The sequence below is a fragment of the Ctenocephalides felis genome, unplaced genomic scaffold (assembly GCF_003426905.1).
Source record: "Ctenocephalides felis isolate EL2017-DRISC unplaced genomic scaffold, ASM342690v1 CF-g0.4_SCAFFOLD_01604, whole genome shotgun sequence".
NCBI lineage: Eukaryota > Metazoa > Arthropoda > Insecta > Siphonaptera > Pulicidae > Ctenocephalides > Ctenocephalides felis.
The window spans coordinates 7,971,356-7,993,396 of record NW_020537758.1 but is presented as its reverse complement, the minus strand read 5'-3'; the positions used below and the strand labels follow the sequence as shown (position 1 = coordinate 7,993,396).

Here is a 22,041-nt window from a genome sequence, read left to right as displayed (position 1 = left end):
CAAATCAACACAGATTTTATGCAAACAAGAAAATTGTTTTAAAAGACTTATATTAGTGTAAAATAAATCATTCAGAAAAATAATTTAGTTTTTACGTAATTTCTTTTTTTTAATTAGCGATAATTTTAATATTTTGTTATGTAATCCATTTCTTTATTAATATTTTCATTTTTAATATATTTTACGTAATTTTCACTTTTTTACAATTTGTTTTTTAACTACAATTTGATTCTTTGTTCGAAGCTTTACACAATCTATATATATATGGTCTTTAATATGGGACAATTCCTCAAATATTTTCAATGTCAATGAATAATAAGCGTTTTTTTTTATAATTTTTTCCATTTATTTCTACAATCTAACTATATTTATATAATTCAAAAAATCCTAAAAAAAATCCCAAAAAAAACTTCAAAAAGATTTATCAAAATCTGAATTTTAGGAGGATCATCTTTTCATACAACATTTTTAACGCACAAATTGATTCTACGTTTTAGTTAGAAAACGTTTGTATGTAAAAAAGGGCTGTTTTTAGGGTTATTCCGACAATTATTCGATTTTTCTCGCCGTAAGAACCATCCTTTGACTTCAACAAACATTTTAAAAAAAGTGATATATATATATATATATATATATATATATATATATATATATATATATATATATTATAATTTTTAAATTTTACTCACCACAATAATTAATAATTAAAATCGGAACCGAAGCGCACAAAGTACAAAATGTACCAAACGTAAGAAAACGTTTGAATAAACCAACTTTGTCACTCATTTTTTAATTTTTTTTTTTTTCAACACTACGAAGTCATTATGAAATTTCGATTAATTTACAATGCACTCGATAAATTACATATTGCATTTAAAAATAATTTTCTGAACTAATTTTCGAATCGCTTCTTAGGAATAATTTTGTTTTCTTTAGATAAAATTTTAATAAAAGTCCACGAGAAGATTGTGGCATTGCTGAGGGTTATCTTGAAATTGTTTTATTGGGAATAAACAGAGAGCTGGTGATAAAATAAGTTAGAAAATTGTTAACTTTTAGGATCTAATTTTTTGCTCAAACTTTTTATTCACTTGAGTACATTTTTTCAAAAAAAAAGCATCTCAAAGTCGACGATTTTACAAATTTTAAATTCGTACTTCGGTAAAATGTGATATTTTTTGAAAACGTGGGGCAATTTTGTTAGTATTTTTGACGGTGGCCCTAGAAATGTTATTCACGATTTTGGTTTTAACATTAAAATTAAACTTTTAATTATAACAATATTTCTCAATTATACTAACATTAAATTATCACAAGTTACTGCCTTTAGAAATTGTGTGTTGGGTTTTTTCCTGGTTTGGTATGTATTGATATTAAAAAAATTAAAACTTTTTGTACTTTGTAAAATATTTTTTAAAATTTGTAGATACACATACAGTGTCGAAACGTACAGAACAAATAGTTAATTATTCATTAACTTTCCGTGGGGTAAGTTATAGTAATCGCAAAAAATCGAGAATGAAAGATTTTGTATATCTTTACAACATTTTAGATAAACAAAAAAAAACACGATAACCGAAAAAGAATCACAAAAGCTCTAGGTTGCACTTAAAAGCTCATAATTACCAAACAACATGACATATTTTTTTCTAATTTTTTTCAAGCCATTTATGGTAAAAATATCATCCCGTTGAGTTCTGGGACACCATGTACATATATAGTAAATTAATTTCTTACTATGTTTAGCTAAAATAATTTTTAAATGTGTACTCTGATTAATATCTAAAATTTTATATATATAAAGTTCTTCTGTACGGATGTATAATTTGATACTTCTCCTAAACGGTTATTCGGATTTTGATAATTCTTTTTAGAGTTTGTCAAAGAAAATTTTTAAGATTTAATGGACGATAAAACTATAGTAATATTGTAGATATAAATGGCAAAAATTACGAAAAATCTCGTTTGGCATTGAAAACTATGAATTTGCTAGAAATATCAATTCACTTGAAATTTGAATTTAGATGAAATTATGAGCCTAGATAATATTAAAATATAATATACAAAAAAATGTAATATCTATCTACCAACTCCTTTATTACTAGTATCACAATACGTTAATGAAAGACCTCTAATTAATCATATTTATCTGAATTTAAAATTTTGTTTGCAAAATTATTACCTCATTGATATAAATATAAATGGAGTTATTTAATTTAAATTAAGTTCAAATTTATTCTTAATTATAATCATAAACTTATTCAACTGATAAATAAGTAAATGATTTATTTAAATTATAATTATATTTTAAATTAAAATTAGATTTTTTTTATTTTTATATACATCAAAATCGAAATTGAAAATTTTTGCATATCTTTACGTTTCAGCGGTTTCTGAACATTTTGGCATACCTCAGAAAGAATTGATGTGTGTGTATGTATGGATACAATTTTTCGTCCATGTTTTCGTGCGCACGGATCAACCGATTTGGATGATTCGATTCCTATTAGTAGGGAAATGTGCCGATTAAGTTTTGGCAATGACAGGTCCAGCCGTTTCGGAGATACGGAGCAAAGAGTGCAGAAAATAGAAATCGAGTTTTTGAGAGAACGGAGCATCCGATTTAAATGATCTAAAAAACATTCAATTCGCAATGATGATAAGAAGCGGTGATTAGTTTTTCGCAAAGGCAGGTCCAGCAGTTACGGAGATAAAGAGCAACGAGTGCAAAATATAAAAATCAAGTTTTTGCCATAACAAAGCAACCGATTTGAATGATCCAAAAAACATTCAATTCGTAATGATGATAAGAAGCGGTGATTAGTTTTTCGTAAAGGCAGGTCCGGCCGTTTCGAAGATACGGAGCAAAGAGTGCCGAAAATAGAAATAAAGTTTTTGAGAGAACGGAGCATCCGATTTGAATGATCTAAAAAACATTCAATTTGTAATGATTGGGAGAAGAGGTGACTAGTTTTGCATAAAGGCAGGTCCGGCCGTTTCGGAGATACTGAGCTAAATGTGCAAAAAATTAGTAGTTTTTGGGAGAAATAAGCATCCGATTTGATTGATTTAAAAAACTTTATGTTTGTGTTAATGAAACGATTGTTTTTGAGGCAAAAAATTTAATTAACATAAAAAATTATATTAATTATTATTTCTAAAGAAATTACGTTATAAAATATAGTTGCTTATATAATAGCAAAATGATAAATGCTGAATGAATATTTGAAAAAATCTTTTTTATTCGATTATTTTGGTATTGCTATAATTTATTTTTCTATTGATGCACCCTAAATCAGAAACTGAGAAATACACAGTAATAAAATAATGCACAGTAAATAAAATCCTATTTTTATTCTATTATTATGACAGCTGTAGGACATCTTGACAAAGATGTTAAATTTGTAGATTATAATAAAAAACTTACCATTCTGTACGAAATTTATTAGCAAATATATATTTTAATGCATTGTATGGACATATAAATACACATATATACCTAAATATCATTGTTTGATTAAAAAATCCTATTTTATTTCATTATTATTAAAGCTGTCTGACATCTTGACAAAGGTGTTAAATTTGTAGGTTATTATAAAAAAAATCCATACTGTAAGAAATATATTGAAAAATATATATTTTAATGCACTGTATGCATATATAAATACACATACATACCTAAATATCAATGTTTGTTTAGAAAATCCTATTTTATTTCATTATTATTACAGCTGTCTGACATCTTGACAAAGGTGTTAAATTTGTAGGTTTTTATAAAAAAAATTCATACTGAAGGAAATTTAGTAAAAAATATATATTTTAATACACTGTATGTGTATTTAAATACATTTACATACCTAAATATCATTATTTGTTTAAAAAATCCTATTTTATTTCATTATTATGACAGCTGTCTGACATGTAGACAAAGATGTTAAATTTGTAGGTTATTTTATATAAAAAAATTTCATACTGTAAGAAATATATTGAAAGATATATTTTAATGCACTGTATGCACATATAAATACACATACATACCTAAATATCATTATTTGCTAGAAAAATCCTATTTTATTTCATTATTATGACAGCTGCCTGACATCTTGAATATTCTTGACAAAGGTGTTAAAAAATATATCATTCTGTACGAAATTTATTTAAAAATATATCTGTTAATGCGTATTTAAACATATTTAAATACCTAAAATCCATTGTTTATTTGGAAAATCCTAAATTACAAATCCCATTTGACATTTGACAGTTGACAGAGGTTGTCAAACTCTTGAACCAAAGATGTCAAATTGTGAGGTTATATTGAAAATTATAATATTCTGTACTTCAAAATTGTGTCTTTTTGCGTACAAAAATATGTACATGCCTTGTTTATTTTAATAAACTTAATTTCACTTCTCATTTTTATTAAAAAGCTCTTCAGTACTCTGACGTTAAATTTGTAGGTTATGATAAAAAAATTATCACACCGTACGAAATTTATTGAAAAAATATATATTTTAATGCACTGTAAGCGTATACAAATACACATACATACCTAATTGTTTATTTAGAAAATCCTATATTATATATCCCATTTGACAGTTGACAGGCTCTTGAGCCAAAGACGTCAAATTTTGAGGTTATATAAAAAAAATTATTATCCTGAACTTCAAAAATGTATCATTTTGGGTAGAAATATAAGTACGTTCAAGGTTTATTTTTAAAAACTTAATTTCACTTCTCATTTTTATTAAAAAGCTCTTCAGTACTATGACGTTAAATTTGTAGGTTTTGATGAAAAAAATATCATACTGTACGAAATTTATTGAAAAAATATATATTTTAATGCACTGTATGCCTATATAAATACACATACATACCGAATTGTTTATTTAAAAAATCCTACATTATATATCCCATTTGACAGTTGAACCAAAGACGTCAAATTTTGAGGTTATATTGAAAATTTTATTATCTTGTACATTATTATGCTTATTTATCTATGATCTTGTACTTCAAAAATGTGTTTTTTGTATAAATATTTATACATACCTGGTTTAATTTAAAAATCTTATTTTCATACCTGATTTTGCCTCATCAGTTTCATGACGTTGTAGATTATATTACAATATTTTTGATTATACAAAATATTCAGCAAAAAATGTATTTTTTGAAGTTTTGTATATGCATTTACATGCATACACCTGTATATAATTGTTTATAATAAAATTTTTAATTTTGATCCTGATTTTTGAGGTTAGGTACATGTAAAGATCATTTTCCCGTTTTTAGGTTATAATTTTTACAAATTTGTCAACAATCTTCAAAATTTGACGTCTATCATTTTCACTTTGCAAGTCAATAATATCATGTTATGTTATCTTTAAAAATGTTGCCAGCACGTGACACTTTGCGTTTGACATTGATGACATATTGCGCACTTAACCTCAACATTAACATCGCATGAATAAGTCAATTTAAACATTTTTAAATGTATAATCATAGTACACTATTGAATCGTATAAATTCGAGTGTCAAAAATGTTCGTTTCAAATCGATACAAGGGGATAGTTGTCAGGTGCCTTCGGCACCTAACCTAAAACTCCGAAAATGTTTGGTGGTGTCAAAGTTGTCCAGATATGAATTCGAGAAACTGAGACATCCTGAATTGAATGCTGAGGAATTGGAGTGTTTGTTGAAAAATCGGGGGAATGATATACAAGCTTTGTTGCATTACTATAATTTACACAAACAGTTCGAGAATAAAGTGACGAAGACTTTGAGGGATTTGGGGATTGAGGTGCGGGTTGTCAACAGGATAACAGCCACAGCCGAGGCTTTTTTATGGAGTGATTTGGTGGTACCTGTAGGAGGCGATGGTACGTTTCTTTTAGCAGCCAACCGAGCCCGGTGTATTAAAAGACCTTTCGTAGGCTTAAATTCGCATCCGTCAAGGTCCGAAGGCAGTCTATGTCTACACCGTTATTATTCCGAACATATTGAGGAAGCTTTTAAAAAAATCCTGCACGGGGACTACCATTGGTTCAACAGGAACCGCATAAGAACCACGGTACGTGGTGATGGTTTGTACGATTGTGACCGTTTTCGTAAAGTAGACCTACATGATCATACTATGAAAACCAGAATGGTGTCCAGACAAATTGATAAAAATGATGTGGAACCTAAAAATGTTGACTCTAGGTGCACCAGAGTGCTCCCATACCTCGCGTTAAACGAGGTCTTCATGGGTGAAAATATGTCTGCACGTGTTTCGCACCTACAAATCTGCATCGACGACCAGGACACAGTCACCAAAACTAAGTCTTCTGGTCTCTGTGTTTGCACAGGTACTGGTTGCACATCCTGGCACATGAGCATCAACAGGATATCATCCCAATGTGCAAGAAGACTTCTGGAAACAGTACGCAATTTAAGTCCTTCCTCCGACATCAAAGCCACCGCCAAAGAAATTTCTTTAGCCTACAACGATAGTTTAACATTCCCGCCATCCGATGAACGCATGTGCTATTCTTTACGCGAATTAATTTCTGTCGGAGTCTGGCCCCACCCGAAAGGCATAAAATCCAGAGGCTTCGCCAAGAAATTAACAGTTACCTCCAGATGCATCGACGCCGGTTTGGTCATCGATGGCAGTATATGTTATCCTTTCAATGATGGTCTTCAGGCCACTCTGGAGGTTTTGCCAGAAGATACTTTATATACGATAACTTTAGATTAAAATATCATTATCATATGATGACTGCATTTCTAGTATTCTATAATATAGTTTAGCAAGATGTATAACTTATGTTTCTTGTGTATTATTTGAGGAAAAACGACGTGTTTTAATATTGTTGTTATAGATGTTTGTATGATTACTATTTTTGTACCAAATATTTTTTAGATTTTAATAAAACCCACCGTTTATACCAAAAAAAATGTTTTATTTAATTAACAAATTAAAAATTAATATCCAGAATTTGTTTAGCCAATTTTTGGAAAAAATCTAATAATCAGCTAAATCAATAAGAATTGAGTTTTATTTATTTATTTATTTATTTTACAAGCCGTCGGTATAATAATATTATAATAAGGCTTAAGTCAATATTTTATAGGTTTAATATAATTTAATTAATTATTAGCTATTTGATTACTTTTTTATTATTTAATTTATTTACTATAAACTTATTTATATTATTAATTTTAATTATTTTTAAATATAACTAGTTTGTTTGTTGCAAGTATTTTATATTACTTACTGCAATTTCTGTGCCAAATGATTCAAAATGACTTCAAATGTTGAAATATCGTAAAATTAGCAAATCAAGTTTTTTCGTAAGAACATAAATTTGTGCTATGTGCAGTTAAAAAAAAATCTGCGTTCTGACTAGCTTTATTCAAAATTTTATTATGCAAGTGTATATAACAATTTTACTAAATTTCAGTAAATTTTATCCAGTTTTTACTAATGTAAATAAATCGAAATGCTCGTAATAAAATTAAAGTTATTTGAAAAAATGTAAAAAAATGTCCAAAATCGACATACTAATAGAATTCTTTAATCAGCACGCTTCAAATATAATAGAATGTTTAGAATTTAAAGGAGTGCATTTATTTTATTAAATTTAAGTAATTTATTTAAGTGAATTTTATCTAGTATTCACTAATGTAAATAAATCAGAGAGCCCGGAATAAAATTTAAAAGTTATTTAAAGTAACGTAAAAGAATATCCTAAATCGACACAAATCGAAAAATTGAATAAATACTTTGTTAATTTAAAAAAACAAGTTGTAAGTTAAAGTCAATAATTTTCAGGTATTTGTTATTCCTAAAAATTCCTAAAAAATATTTTTTAGATTTTAATAAAAGCCACCGTTTATACCAAAAATATTGTTTTATTTAATAAACAAATTAAAAATTAATATCCAGAATTTGTTGAAAAAAAATGAATAAAAATTTGTTAATTTAAAAAACAAGTTGTAAGATAAAATCAATAATTTTTAGGTATTTGTTATTCCTAAAAATGCGTAATAAATTAGAAGTAAGTGGCAATTTGCCAAGAGACTTCACATGAACTTTCCAATATATGTAAATAATCAGCTAAATCAAAAAGAATTGAAATTTAGCCATTTCGATAAAATTAAACTTATTAAAAAAGAGTCCATAAAACACTAAAATTGGACCCACACACTTGCTACATTTTTTCTACATTTCTTTGAATAACTCAAAAACTTTGTACTAGGCACAGGAGCTTAGCTTTTCTCATTAGCTTAGCAGAAATTATATAAAATGTAGCACAAATCCGTTAAAATACACTCCGATATAAAACTTTTTAAAAAAAAGACTTTGAAATCTATTTTTTTAATGAATGCGATAGAAAATTTTGGACATTTTCTTGGTTTTTGACAAATAACTCACAAATTTTTTATGAAAGGACCCCATTTCAGTTATGTAGAGTGAAACTAGAAAAAAATTATTACATTTCCATGAAAACAGTTATATAAACTCCGATATAAAAGTTTTGAACAAAATGACTTTGATTCGATTTTTTAATTTTTTATATTATTTATTTTATTTATTTATATTATTATATTATATATTTTTATATTATTATTTTAACGCAATAGAAAAACACGGGACATTTTTCTACATTTCTCTGAATAACTCAAAAACTTTGTACCAGGCACTCTTTTCTAGTTAGCTTAGCAGAAACTAGATGAAATTTACTATATATTCCTATAATCTTCTATACGAAAAATTCAAATAAATTAGATTTGAACTCGCTACAATATGTCCAAGTTTGCAATTTGCAATATACGTAATATAAACATAGGGTTTTACTCGATTTAATTAAAAAATATTTATAATAGTATTATAAGTCATATTTTATAACTTGACTTCATATTGTATATTGTTTTCCTAATAAATGCAGTTAGGAGCTAGTTTTTGCCTAAAAGTGCACGCAACCTGGATCGACGCGTCATTTTAGGTTAACGTGGACACGCAAAATCTTGGGAAAACTTTTATTTCTGTTTTTACTCTTAGCTATAAAAAATTTGATAAATTAAATTATCTAAATATGAGTTTATGATGTATTATTTTTTATGTAATTTATAAAACACGTAAAAACAGAATATTTAACTTTAATTTTAATTCGATTAAAGATTTTTTTTTCCAAATCATTTTTTTGAATAACTCGAATATTTTGTACCAAGCACTCATATATATTTTTGAAAAAAAAAATAACTATGAAATTATTGAATTTTTTTCCAAAAATTATAAATTAAAGAAAAAAGTTCAGTACTAAAGATGAGTCAAATAAAAAATCTAAACGTATGAAATTTATTAACAAATAATTTTTACAACTATATATAACAATATATGGCCTATAAATAATTAATACTTACAACAATTTTGTTCCTAAATATTTTCAAAAATTATAGTTCAATCCTTGACTTGCATATTTAAAACTAGAAACATCCGTTGAAGGCGAGTAAGCAACACCCAACTGTTTAGTATTCTGATGTTCAATATTTGCTGCTGATTCAGCTAAATTATAACTAGTTTCTGATGCTGCAGCTGATGGCTGTTGGAACTGCACTGGACCCGTCTTTTGCTAGAAATTAAAAATTCACAAAGTTTATTACTGAATTCTTTTCCCAATGTATCCATTATTAACTTCCCGTAGGGTAAGTTATAGTAATGGGCCGAAAATCGAAAATGAAAATTTTTGCATTTCTCGACGTTTTGAAGGTTTCTGAACATTTTACTGGCAAACCTCAGAAAAAATGGATGTGTGTGTGTGTGTGTTTTGTATGTCCGCATTTTTTCGTCCACGTTTTCGGGTGCACGAATTAATCGATTTGAATGGTTTAACAAACATTCGATTCCTATTAATAGGGAGATGTGCTGATTAGTTTTTGGCAAAGGCAAGTACAGCCGTTACGGAGATATGGAGCAAAGAGTGCAGAAAATAGAAATCGAGTTTTTGAGAGAACGGATCATCTGATTTGTATGATCCAAAAATCCAAAAAACATTCAGTTCGAAATGACGGGGAAAAGTGGTTATTAGTTTGACAAAGGTAGTCCTAGCGGTTTCGGAAATACAGAGCTAAATGTTAAAAAAATGGAAATTTTTGAGAGAACTAAGCATTCGATTTAAATGATTCAAAGAACTTTCTGCTTTTTCGATAAAATAATTGCTTTTGGAAAAAAAATTGTATTTAAAATTTTTATTTTCAAAAAATATTTTTGTAATTTTGGTTTAAAAATTCAAAAAATTACCCAGGCTAAGCACAGTCTAAGCGCCAATCTGGTACACATGTTTACCAAAGTGCGTTTAGACTGTTTATTTACTGGACCACTTTTCCAATTTTGTGAAAACTATTGAAAAACGTGAAAATTCCGCCAAGCTAAGCACAGTATAAGTGAAAATGTCACACAGAATTATTTGCAAATGCGTTTAGACTGTGACTATACGGGAGCACTTTTCCAATTTTTTGAAAACTATTGTAAAATGTGAAAATGCCGCCAAGCTAAGCACAGTATAAGTGAAAATGTCACACAGAATTATTTGCAAATGCGTTTAGACTGTGACTATACGGGAGCACTTTTCCAATTTTTTGAAAACTATTGTAAAATGTAAAAATGCCGCCAAGCTAAGCACAGTATAAGTGAAAATGTCGCACAGAATTATTTGCAAATGCGTTTAGACTGTGACTATACGAGAGCACTTTTTCAATTTTTTGAAAACTATTGAAAAAATGTCAAAATGACGCCAAGCTAAGCACAGCATGAGTGAAATTGTCGCACAGAATTATTTGCAAATGCATTCAGACTATGACTATACGGGAGCACTTTTTCAATTTTTGAAAACTATTGAAAAACGTGAAAATGCCACCCAGAAAAGCACAGTATAAGTGAAAACGCCGCACAAAAATATTCGCAAATGCGTTTAGACTGTGACTATACGGGAGCAGTTTTTGAATATTGTACAAATTACGAAACATTTTTTTTGAAATTGAATTCGAAATGAAATGACTATTGTTAATGTAATAATTGATTTATGATTTACATTTGATTTGCTAAGATATAACAAACAAGATAGCAAAAATAATGAAAGTAACAGTATCTGTAATAATATATGTGAAAACGTTTAAAATTCCTCGAATATTTCGTTACGGTACGGGAAGTTCCGGCAATTTGCCTTAAGGCACGATGCCATACACCACTAGTTTTTACCTGATATTGTTGTTGAAACAAAGCCTGCAACTGTTGTTGATCGAATTGCGGTTGATAGTATTGTTGCACTTGCTGTGTCGATTGTTGATAGTACTGATCATTTGCTGGTGCCTGGTAATACTGCTGCTGAGGCAATACTGAGTTGCTTAGAACTTGCTGAGGTTGATAATACTGTTGCTGTTGAGGTTGATAGTACTGATTTTGTTGAATCTGTTGCATGGATTGTTGCTGTAGTTGCTGAAGGGACTGTTGTTGCAACTGTGATGTCTGTTGCTGGAGCAGCAAAGCTTTTTGTATAGCTTCAATAGCTGGACGTCTTATGTCTTCGGCGAAAGCTGGTTGAGGAATGGCATTTGCATATTGACCTAAACCTGGGAGAAAATAAGCATCAAAAATATTTATCACCCTCTACAGCATTATATATATATATATATATATATATATATATATATATATATATATATATATATTATATATATATATCTCATTTAACGTAACTCCTCTCATTTTGAAAGGGCGATCGGTTAAAGGGCTCGAGAAAGACTCTGATTGCGCGGCCGCGCAGTCTTTAAACATTCATAACTCTGTCAATTTTTGTGTGGAAGAAAAATAATAAGAAACAATAATAAGTCAGAAAGATCCCTTCGATTTTTATCTATATGCTTATATACGTATCTTTTATTATTTTTGGGATATTAGGTTGTCAAATACCCGCTTTTTTGCTCTTGGTTTATAATACAAAAAGGCGGAAGGGAGATATTTGACAACCTATTATAATGAAAATAAGTTCGATTTAAAAAAAAAATCAGAAAGAAAAGTTTTTATAAAATCGTGAGTTTTCTGAAAATAGTTTGTACTAAAGTAGTAAATCTGCTAGAATCCATCAAAATGTCTATATTAAAGTGAATTCTAGATGGAATGTGAATTACTTTAATTCTGGTAGAAATGGCGCTCATTAAACCATATGATTTAAAAGAAAAAAACATTGTATATGCTTCTTATTTGCATAATAGCTCACTCATTTTACCCGCAAAAAATTTGTAACAGCACTCATTTTAAAGCTTATGTTGAGCACCATAAAACCCAAATTAACCGAAATAAAATATAAAACCTCGACACTAGATGGCTTTAAATATAACAATTAAATCTTGAACGAAATAAAAAACGACTTTGCTTTTTCAAATCTCGCTTAATATTATTCCTGGAACACTTTATAAAACACCGATTTATTAACTTCCCGTAGGGTAAGTTATTGTAATGGGCCGAAAATCGGGATTGAAAATTTTTACATTTCTCGACGTTTTGAAGGTTTCTGAACATTTTGGCATACTTCAGAAAAAATGGATGTGTGTGTGTGTATGTATGTATGGATACAAATTTCCAGTCACGTTTTCGGGCGCACGGATCAACCGATTTGAATGGTTCAAAATATATTCGATTTCTATTGATAGGGAAAAGAGCTGATTAGTTTTTGGCGAAGGCAGGTCTAGCCGTTTCGGAGATACGGAGCAAAGAGTGCAGAAAATAGAAATCGACTTTTTGAGAGAACGGAGTATCCGATTTGAATGATCTAAAAAACATTAAATTAGTAATGATTGAGAGAAGTGTTTATTAGTTTGTGGCAAAGGCAGGCCCAGCCATTTTGAAGATACGGAGCTAAATATGTAAAAAATAGCAGTTTTTGAGAGAACTAAGCGTCCGATTTAAATGATTCAAAGAACTTTCTGCTTGTCTTAACAAAATAATTGATTTTGAAAAAAAAAATTTGTTCCTATTTTTTTTTTTTTTTTAACTTCCCGTAGGGTAAGTTATTGTAATGGGCCGAAAATCGGAATTGAAAATTTTAACATTTCTCGACGTTTTGAAGGTTTCTGAACGTTTTGGCATACCTCCGAAAAAATGGATGTGTGTGTGTGTATGTGTGTGTGTGTGTGTATGTATGTATGGATAGAAATTTCCAGTCACGTTTTCGGGCGCACGGATCAACCGATTTGAATGGTTCAATAAACATTCGATTCCTATTGATAGGGAAAAGAGCTGATTAGTTTTTGGCGAAGGCAGGTCCAGCCGTTTCGGGGATACGGAGCAAAGAGTGCAGAAAATAGAAATCGACTTTTTGAGAGAACGGAGTATCCGATTTGAATGATCTAAAAACATTCAATTAGTAATGATTGGGAAAAGTGTTTATTAGTTTTTTGCAAAGGCAGGCCCAGCCATTTCGAAGATACGGAGCTAAATATGTAAAAAATGGCAGTTTTTGAGAGAACTAATTGTAAGCGTCCGATTTAAATGATTCAAAGAACTTTCAGCTTGTCTTAACAAAATAATTGATTTTGGCAAAAAAATTTTGTTTCATTTTTTTTTTTTTTTTAATCTTTTGTATATCGAAAATAATTCAGATTTTATTTTTAATTCTGACTATAGTTCTAATATACTTTAAACAAACAATTTCAACTCTGCAATTCAGTTTATATAATTCTTATAAATATTAGACAATGTTATAATATTTTAATAATCTATTTGATAACATTCAGTATTCCTCAAACATTTCGTTACAGTATGGGAAGTTTCAGCAATTTGCCTTAAGGCACGATGCCATACACCCCACTAGTTAAGATTTTTATTGACATTATTTTGTTCATTACATGATTTTCTTTAAAATGTATATTTTAGGAGATATTTGCAAAAAAACGTAGGAAAACGCCAAAAATATATGAATTTTTAGTGGCCAGTAGCTTGAAAAGTATTAGTTTTTTTAAAAATCTTTAAAAGACATTTTTTTCCGACGTTATTTTGAAAAAATGTAATTACACAATTGAGAAGTGGTGTCATTCCCCAGAGGGGTAGTGAAACCCGAAATGTTTTTACTTTTGAACATGAGGGTAAGATGAACCTAATTCCGACATTTCATGCAATTCGGAGCACAAAAAAAAATTCAGACCCAAAACGCTCCGTTTACTGTACAATTTGTCTTTTATTACCAGGTTGTTGGTAAGTTTTCTGCGATCCTGCTGTCTCATATACATCGTCTTGCTGTTCGGTGACTTCTGCAACTGCTGCAGCAGGCCTTATTTTCGAGGCTGCTGGAGCAGAATATCTTGCCACGAACATTTGGCGCAGATGAGGAGTTGCTATGGCGAATGCACTTTTATGTGGCGATCTGATGAAGTGAAAAATGCTGGTGCCAGCAGGCATAAAGGTCACTTGCTGCTGCATTTTTGCTGCTGCAGCAATCGAGACAAAGAGGAGGATCGAGGAAAGTATTGGCAGGCGGCAAGATTTCATCTGGAAATAGATAGTTTACAAATTAGTACTAAACACACACTGTTTTTTTTTTTTTTTTAATTTCAATAATTATTACAACTGCTAATTTATTAACACCAAGTAATATTGATAAAAAATAATATTAGGTTGTCAAATATCTCCCTTCCGCCTTTTTGTATTATAAACCAAGAGCAAAAAAGCGGAAGGGAGATATTTGACAACCTAATATAAATTTGAATAAATAAAATAATATCCATAATATGATTTAATGTAAAATATAAGCAAATAATAATAAAAATAAAATGAATACATAATATAAATAAAATTTCTGAATAACAAAATATTACTAGTAAAATAATAAAATATAACAAAATAACAATAATAGAAATAGTAAGATAATAATAATAATAATAATAGTAATAATAATAATATAATAATAATAACAATAATAATAACAATAATAATAATAATAATAATAATAATAATGATAATTTAGAACACACACACTGGAATATACACAGTGAATGTCCTAAGAGCGTTGTTTATGAATTTTTATGATTTAAATTAATTTTTGTAGTTCTATCATGATTAAGTATGTTAATTTTGACTAACAATATGCAAAGTTTCATTAGAACAGCAAAAAATTCTATAATTAATTACGAAAAAACTACCAAGCTGATCTTTACCAAAATCTAATTAGCAGGACTTCCAACAGAAATCTTTCGAACGGTTTTTAAAATTTTAAAATCAGTTAAGTTAAAATCGCTGCTCATGAATTTTTATGATTTAAATTAATTTTTATAGTTCTATCATGGTTTGGGATGTTAAATTTGACTAACAATGTGCAAAGTTTTATTAGAGCAGCAAAGAAAATTCTACAATTAATTACGAAAAAAAAAACCCAGCTGATCTTTTTCAAAATCTAATCAGCAGGACTTCGAACAGAAATTTTTCAAACGGTTTCTAAAATTTTAAAATCATTTAAGGATTTTTTGCGAGAAAATTAATCAGCGTGAGTCCTTATCAAATTTCCCCAAATGAAAGATTAAACTTTACCATAAATTTTAGTGTCAAACGATTCAGAATGAATTACAACGTCATAAGAAACAAAACTAGCAAATTGGATTTGGCTAAAACATTCTTATCCTTCGGGAAAGTAAAAATGAAAATCGATTTATAAATTTTGTTCAAATGTTTTCAACTTCCCATAAGGCGAGTTATAGTAATGGACCAAAAATCAAAAATAAAATTTTTAGCATATCTATACGTTTCAGAGGTTTCTGAACATTGTAGCATACCTCAGAAAAAATGCATGTAGCTGGAATTTTATATTTATACTGTCCAAATATGTGTTAATAAATGATAAAAAAACTTGAAGCTCTAAATATTTACTGGTCGTAGAAAAAAATACGAAAATATCCCTAAAAACAGGCCGTCACATAGGAAGACCCCCTTAAGACTTTTATTGACATTATTTTGTTCATTACATGATTTTCTTTAAAATGTATATTTTAGGAGATATTTGCAAAAAAACGAAGAAAAACGCCAAAAATAAATGAATTTTTAACGATTTGTGTGTCCGCAATATATCGTCCACGTTTTCGGGTGCACGGATCAACCGATTTAAATGATTCAAAAAAACATTCAATTCCTATTGATAGGAAGATGTGCTGATTAGTTTTTGGCGAAAGCAGGTCCAGCCGCTTCGGAGATATGGAGCAAAGAGTGCATTAAATATAAATCGAATTTTTGAGAGAACGGAGCATCCGATATGAATGCTTCAAAAAACATTCATTTCATAATGATAGGGAGAAGTGGTGATTTATTTTTGGCAAATACAGGTCCAGCCGTTTTAGAGATACGGAGCGAAATGTGCCTAAAGTGACAGTTTTTGCAAGAACGAAGCATCCGATTTGAATGATTCATAAAACTTTCTGCTTGTGTTGACAAAACAATTGCTTTTGGGGAACAAATTATTTCAAAATTAATATTTTTCTCCGAAATTTTTGTTTGTATATCGTAAATAAATCGGATTTTTGCTTTGATTTCAGCTAAAACTTCAAAGCTCACTTATGTACTTGAGATAATTTTTTTAAACTTTTGCAATTCAGTTTATATAATTTTCAAAAATATGAGATAAGGTACTTCATTTTAACTTCGTTTGATAAAGTTTTATTTATTTACTTTTTATGTAAACTTATATAAACGTCATCGTCCAATACATAAGCTCTTATATTTTGTCTATAAATTAATAATATTGAAAGTTACAGTTTTTACAATAATCTATTCGAAAACATTTTATATTTTTTTAACGTTTCGTTACGGTTCGGGAAGTTCCAGCAATTTGCCTTAAGGCACATACACCACTAGTTTAATTTACCATTTGTTTGTAATATGCAAAATAAATCATTTTTTAAATCTTCATTTGCTCGAAAAACCGTTATTTTTCTAAGTATTAAGATTCTGGATTTCAGAATTTTTGCCACCAAATTTTGATCAGAAATTGCGATTTTTAAAATCTTTCAGCATATTTTAATTAATTAAATTAATTTTAGCTTTTGTCGACACATTAAATTTATTAAACATAAATCCTCATATTTCGTCCTCACACACAAAATTATTTTGACAAAAAATCGAGACACATAAAAATTTCCACTAATGAATTTTCTCACCTTTAATTAATTAAATGTTAAACTATTAATGTAAAATAAAAATTAATTATTTTATACAACAATATAGAACAATAAACAATGACGATTTGAAATCCACCATACTTAATTTCTCTGTATTTATATATGTATGATGGTTTAGCTAATTGGGGAAAAGTGGGGACTCTACTGACTCGCCAAACTGATCGCAAAATACACATCCAGGGGGGATAAACATTAATGTAAGAAATGAAATCCTAATTTTATAAAAAAAAATGCAAAGAAATGCATGAATTCATATTTCAAATATATCTATGAAATTTTTATAATATAATTTAACCATTATGGTTTCAAGTATCATAAAATATTTTTATCTTTGCAATTTATTATTTTCATATAAATTTCTTGGGCAAAATTGAATCATTTAGGGGAATGTTTAAATATAATTTAATTGGAAACTAGTGATGCATGGCATCGTGCTTTAAGAAAAATTACTAGAACTTTCCGTACCGTAATTCAAATTTTGTAAAAACGTGGGATAGAAAATCGGTTTTATTGAGCATTTTGATTTTTTTTTTAAATTTTGAAATTTCTCGAAATATTTGAAAATATTTGATTTTAAACAAATGGCATTTTTAAAAACCTTTTTTTTTGAATTTGCGAAATCGCTGAACTTGCCTTTGCAAGAAACTTAATAAATTCTTTATTCGTCAATACTAGTGGAATATTTTTTGAATCATTCAAATCGGATGCTCGTATCTCAATTTCTATTTTCTCGTATCACTCAATTTATATTTTCTGCACTCTTTGCTCCGTATCTCCGTAACGGCTGGACCCACCTTTGCCAAAAACTAATCAGAACATCTCCCCATCAATAGGGATCGAATGATTTTTGAAAAATTCAAATCGGTTGATGGTGCTTCCAAAATCGTCGATACACATACGTGTCCACACACATACATCTATTTTTTCTGAGGTATGCCAGAATAATAGTCATATAAAAAATTTTTAATTTTTTTATATGACTGTTATTGTTAAAATATTTAATAATTAGTTAACCAAAAACTTCTATTTTAAAATACTTAAAAAATTAAAAAAATGTGAAACAAAATATTTCCTTCATCAAAATACCTAAAAATTTGTAAAAGAAAAAAAACTTATATTGCAAAAATACTTAATAATAATAATAAAAATGATAATGATAATATTATTAATAATAATAATAATAATAATAAAAATAATAATAATATAAGATACTTCAATTTGCTAAAATATCATAAAATAACCTAAAATTTGTTAAATAAAATAATTATATTGTAAAGGTATTGTGAAGATTATTAAAATACCTATTAAATTTTTAAAAAATACTTGCAACAAACAAACTAGTTATATTTAAAAATAATTAAAATTACCTAAATATAAATAAGTTTATAGTAAATTAATTAAATAATAAATAAATAAGTAATGAAATAGCTAATAGTTAATTAAATTATATTAAACCTATAAAATATTGACTTAAGCCTTATTATAATATTATTATACCGCCGGATTGTAAAATTAATAAATAAATAAATAAATAAATATTCTGAAACCTCTGAAACGTCAATTTATGCAAAAAAAATCGATTTTTGGATGATTACTATAACTTACCATACAAGAAGTTAAAAAAATTGGAAGAAAGTCCAAGAAATCCCATTTTAAATTTATCAATAAAATTATTAAACTATAATTTTAAATGTTTTTATTCAAATTTTTAGGATTATTAGTTGGTAAAAATTTAATCATTAGGTGAAATCTTAAAATATAATTCAATTGGAAATGAAAAGACACAAAATAACTAGTTGAACTTACCAAAATGTGTAATAATTTATTTTTGTTCTCTAATTTGAGAAAGTTGAGAAAACATAAAATTAGCAAATCGGATTTTTTGACAAAAACATAAACTTCTTCGGAAAGTTAATAAATGTTTCAAAACTGTTTTGAATTAAATCTAGAATTCCTATCTCATGTTAGTAAAAAATTTATATTCTTGCAACGTCTCAAACGTAGTCTCTTATTTTTATTCATTAAGACAAATTTAAAATAAATCAATTAGAAAAACTGCGAGATAAAAATCGCTTTTGAACAGTTTTGTAGAAAATTAGCAATAAAACTTTATATAGAATTAATAAGCTGTCATAAGATGAAATATCGGTGGGAATCGTCAAATTTGGATCACACCATATGTCATGCAATATATCTAATTTCATCATAAGGTCTCTGAACCCTTTAAACATAAACACAATGAGTGTTATTATCACTACAAATGTCATTCAATTATTAAATTATTAAACTTTCGCCGTAGAAGAGACAGTTTCAAGAGTTTAGTTTGTTTGTTGGCAGTAGACGACTTTCGGTTTCATGTGGAGAATTTAAAAAAAATTAATTCGGACGCGTCTCGCCTACTGAACGACTTAATAATGCATTCAGAGATGCTATCACGTAATTTTGGTTTCAATTTTGGTAAATTTGCACCATTTGGTGAATTGGTATTCTTCTAGAGTCTTGTGGACGTGAAGAAAGTGTTGAAGAAATTATAGACGATTTCGTAATAGAAACAAATACATACACTGATATAAATAAATGAATAAATATTTCGAAGTTTGAGCAAGATTTTCAGGTATTTTTATTAAGATGATGTGTAAATCTAATTATGCAGTTTAATGAAGAATTTTATCATCTATTTCATGATATATCAACATTAGTACAGTTTCTTATAAAATATTAGAGCTTAGTTTAAAAATGTTGAAAAACGTCACAAGTTTTTTTTTGGAGCTGATGTCTTGTTCAAAGTTTGAGCAAGATTTTCAGGTAATTTCATAAAAATGCTGTATAAATCTAAATATGCAGTTTGATGCGGAATGTAACTAGCTATTTTACGATATAAGGTTGTCAAATATCTCCCTTCCGCCTTTTTGTATATTAAACCAAGAGCAAAAAAGCGGAAGAGAGATATTTGACAACCTAATATATAAATATTTGTATAGTTTCAAATAACATGATAGATTTGTTAAAAAATTTAAAAAAATGACAATTTTTTTTTTGTGCTAATGTCTTGTTGAAGGTTTGAGCAAGATTTTCAGGTATTTTCATAAAGATGATGTGTAAATCTAGATATGCAGTTTGATGCAGAATTTTATTAGCTATTTTATGGTATATAAACATTTGTATAGTCTCGTATAAAATATTGAAGCTTAATTTAAAAATTAGTTTAATTACGTTTTTTGTAATAATAATAACTATGACGATTAAAGGAATCGAATGTTTGGTTGTAAATAGATTTGTTTTTATTAAATGAAAAAGTTACAAGTTTCATTGAATTGCTCACCTGATTTCTGCATTTTTACCAAAGGAGAAGTTTATATTTGCACCAGAAAATCTATAGTGTTTTTCCGACGTTCCAAGTCATTCTGAATCACATGACACCACAATTGGAAAATGAATGTGTGTGTTTGTATGTGATTTTTGGATTTGCATATCAATATTTTAAAACGTGCGTTCACCTGCCATACAAAATTAACACCTGTCTACATCTGTCTTGAATCACTTGGACTTTTTGCACGAAGATTTGATTACTAACTAAAATTTAGTGAGAGTCTATACGAAATTAAATTTAAATTTTAAGAATACACTAAAGCTTATAATTAAATAAATGAAATTATTAACATAAATTATAAAATAAAAATAAAAGTAGTTACTATATATATTATATATATATATATATATATAAGGTAACCGGAGCAGTTCCGGATTTCCACCTTGGATCCCGGATTCTACACGATTATAATTAAAATTTATTAAACAAACAAATGTATTACATAACACTATCAATTATAATCTAGCCTCATAAATTCACAAACGACTATGATTATTATTATATTTACCCAAAGACAAAACATCTTATTTTATTACTCGAATTTTAATTAAGAAACAATATGTGTCATGTGTCGTCTGATATCTCCAACGTTTGTTTTTAAATGGATTAATTTTTATAAACAAAATAACGTGAAATAGAATACACCAGATACGAAAATATTTAATCTTATCAATTTTGCAACAATACTTTTGCACATTTGCTAAATACGAGATACTTAATATTTACAAACAAAAGAATTGTGTTACGAGGATTTCTAAGAATAACATATGAGCAGAATACATGCATGCAAATATTATAAACAAAATGAAATTTAATATTATATATATATATATATATATATTATAAATATATATATATATATATATATATATATATAATAAAATTATATTACTAAACATTTTGTTACGCATCTTCAGTCCTTGCTTGGAGTTTTCATTGAAAATACAACAAATTAAAGGGACACCTTTTTACTTTTCTGTTTGTGATTAGTTAATTAATATAAAAATAAAGATTGTTATATACCAAATAAATGCTAATAAAATTGTCGATAAAACTATGTATAATGATTTATAATGTTTAGAACAAAATTATTTTAAAAAAATTCTAAACTTTGATATTAAAATCCGGGGTGTGTCTATAACATTAGTTGATTTTGTTATAAATAAATGAAAATAAGCATTAACGATATACATTTTTAAAAACGTGATAAAATTATCTTATAATGTTTAACAACTTTTCTAAATAAATGTAATAATAAAAATATGTGAAATTCAAAATCTAGTCTCTAGCAGTGCTTTTGATTGGTTACATTTTTTTTATATTTGGTGTTATTCTGATAAAATTTAACTCTATTTTTATTTATCATGATATATCATTGGAAAGCCAACACAAGTATCTACAAATTTGTATTTAACGATTTGAAACTATTAGAACAAAATTACATAAAAATAATTCATTTTCGAATCACAATCTCCAAA

The 22,041-nt window shown here is 27.8% G+C and overlaps 3 protein-coding genes across 3 annotated transcripts in view; 1 reads left to right on the top strand and 2 right to left on the bottom strand.

The window, feature by feature from the left end:
• Positions 1–5,101, bottom strand: part of LOC113373308 — a 54,855-nt gene extending 49,754 nt beyond the window's left edge. Inside the window, exons 1-2 of the mRNA XM_026613619.1 lie at positions 5,078–5,101; positions 4,550–4,571 (exon numbers count right to left, since the gene is read on the bottom strand). Coding sequence (XP_026469404.1) covers positions 4,550–4,571; positions 5,078–5,101 — 46 coding nt within the window. The remainder of the gene's footprint in view (positions 1–4,549; positions 4,572–5,077) is intronic.
• Positions 5,102–5,189: 88 nt separating this feature from the next.
• LOC113372756 (NAD kinase 2, mitochondrial-like) lies at positions 5,190–6,906 on the top strand. Its single transcript, XM_026613099.1, has one exon. The coding sequence runs from the start codon at positions 5,486–5,488 to the stop codon at positions 6,731–6,733; it is 1,248 nt and encodes a 415-aa protein (XP_026468884.1). The 5' UTR covers positions 5,190–5,485; the 3' UTR covers positions 6,734–6,906.
• A 2,478-nt stretch (positions 6,907–9,384) lies between these two features.
• Positions 9,385–20,613, bottom strand: LOC113373150 (putative transcriptional regulator cudA). Its single transcript, XM_026613463.1, has 4 exons — positions 20,516–20,613; positions 14,218–14,521; positions 11,237–11,607; positions 9,385–9,611 (listed from the first exon to the last, which is right to left on the bottom strand). The coding sequence occupies exons 2-4, from the start codon at positions 14,519–14,521 to the stop codon at positions 9,426–9,428; spliced, it is 861 nt and encodes a 286-aa protein (XP_026469248.1). The 5' UTR covers positions 20,516–20,613; the 3' UTR covers positions 9,385–9,425.
• Between the last annotated feature and the right edge of the window lie 1,428 nt (positions 20,614–22,041).

Excerpts from the sequence above, each read along its gene's own strand:
- LOC113372756 (XM_026613099.1), top strand. The coding sequence starts at position 5,486 with ATGTATAATCATAGTACACTATTGAATCGTATAAATTCGAGTGTCAAA.
- LOC113373150 (XM_026613463.1), bottom strand. The coding sequence starts at position 14,521 with ATGAAATCTTGCCGCCTGCCAATACTTTCCTCGATCCTCCTCTTTGTC. Across the intron at positions 11,608-14,217 it reads GAAAACTTACCAACAACCTG|GTTTAGGTCAATATGCAAAT; the intron begins GTAATAAAAGAC and ends ATTTTCTCCCAG. Across the intron at positions 9,612-11,236 it reads TGTTTCAACAACAATATCAG|CAAAAGACGGGTCCAGTGCA; the intron begins GTAAAAACTAGT and ends TTTAATTTCTAG.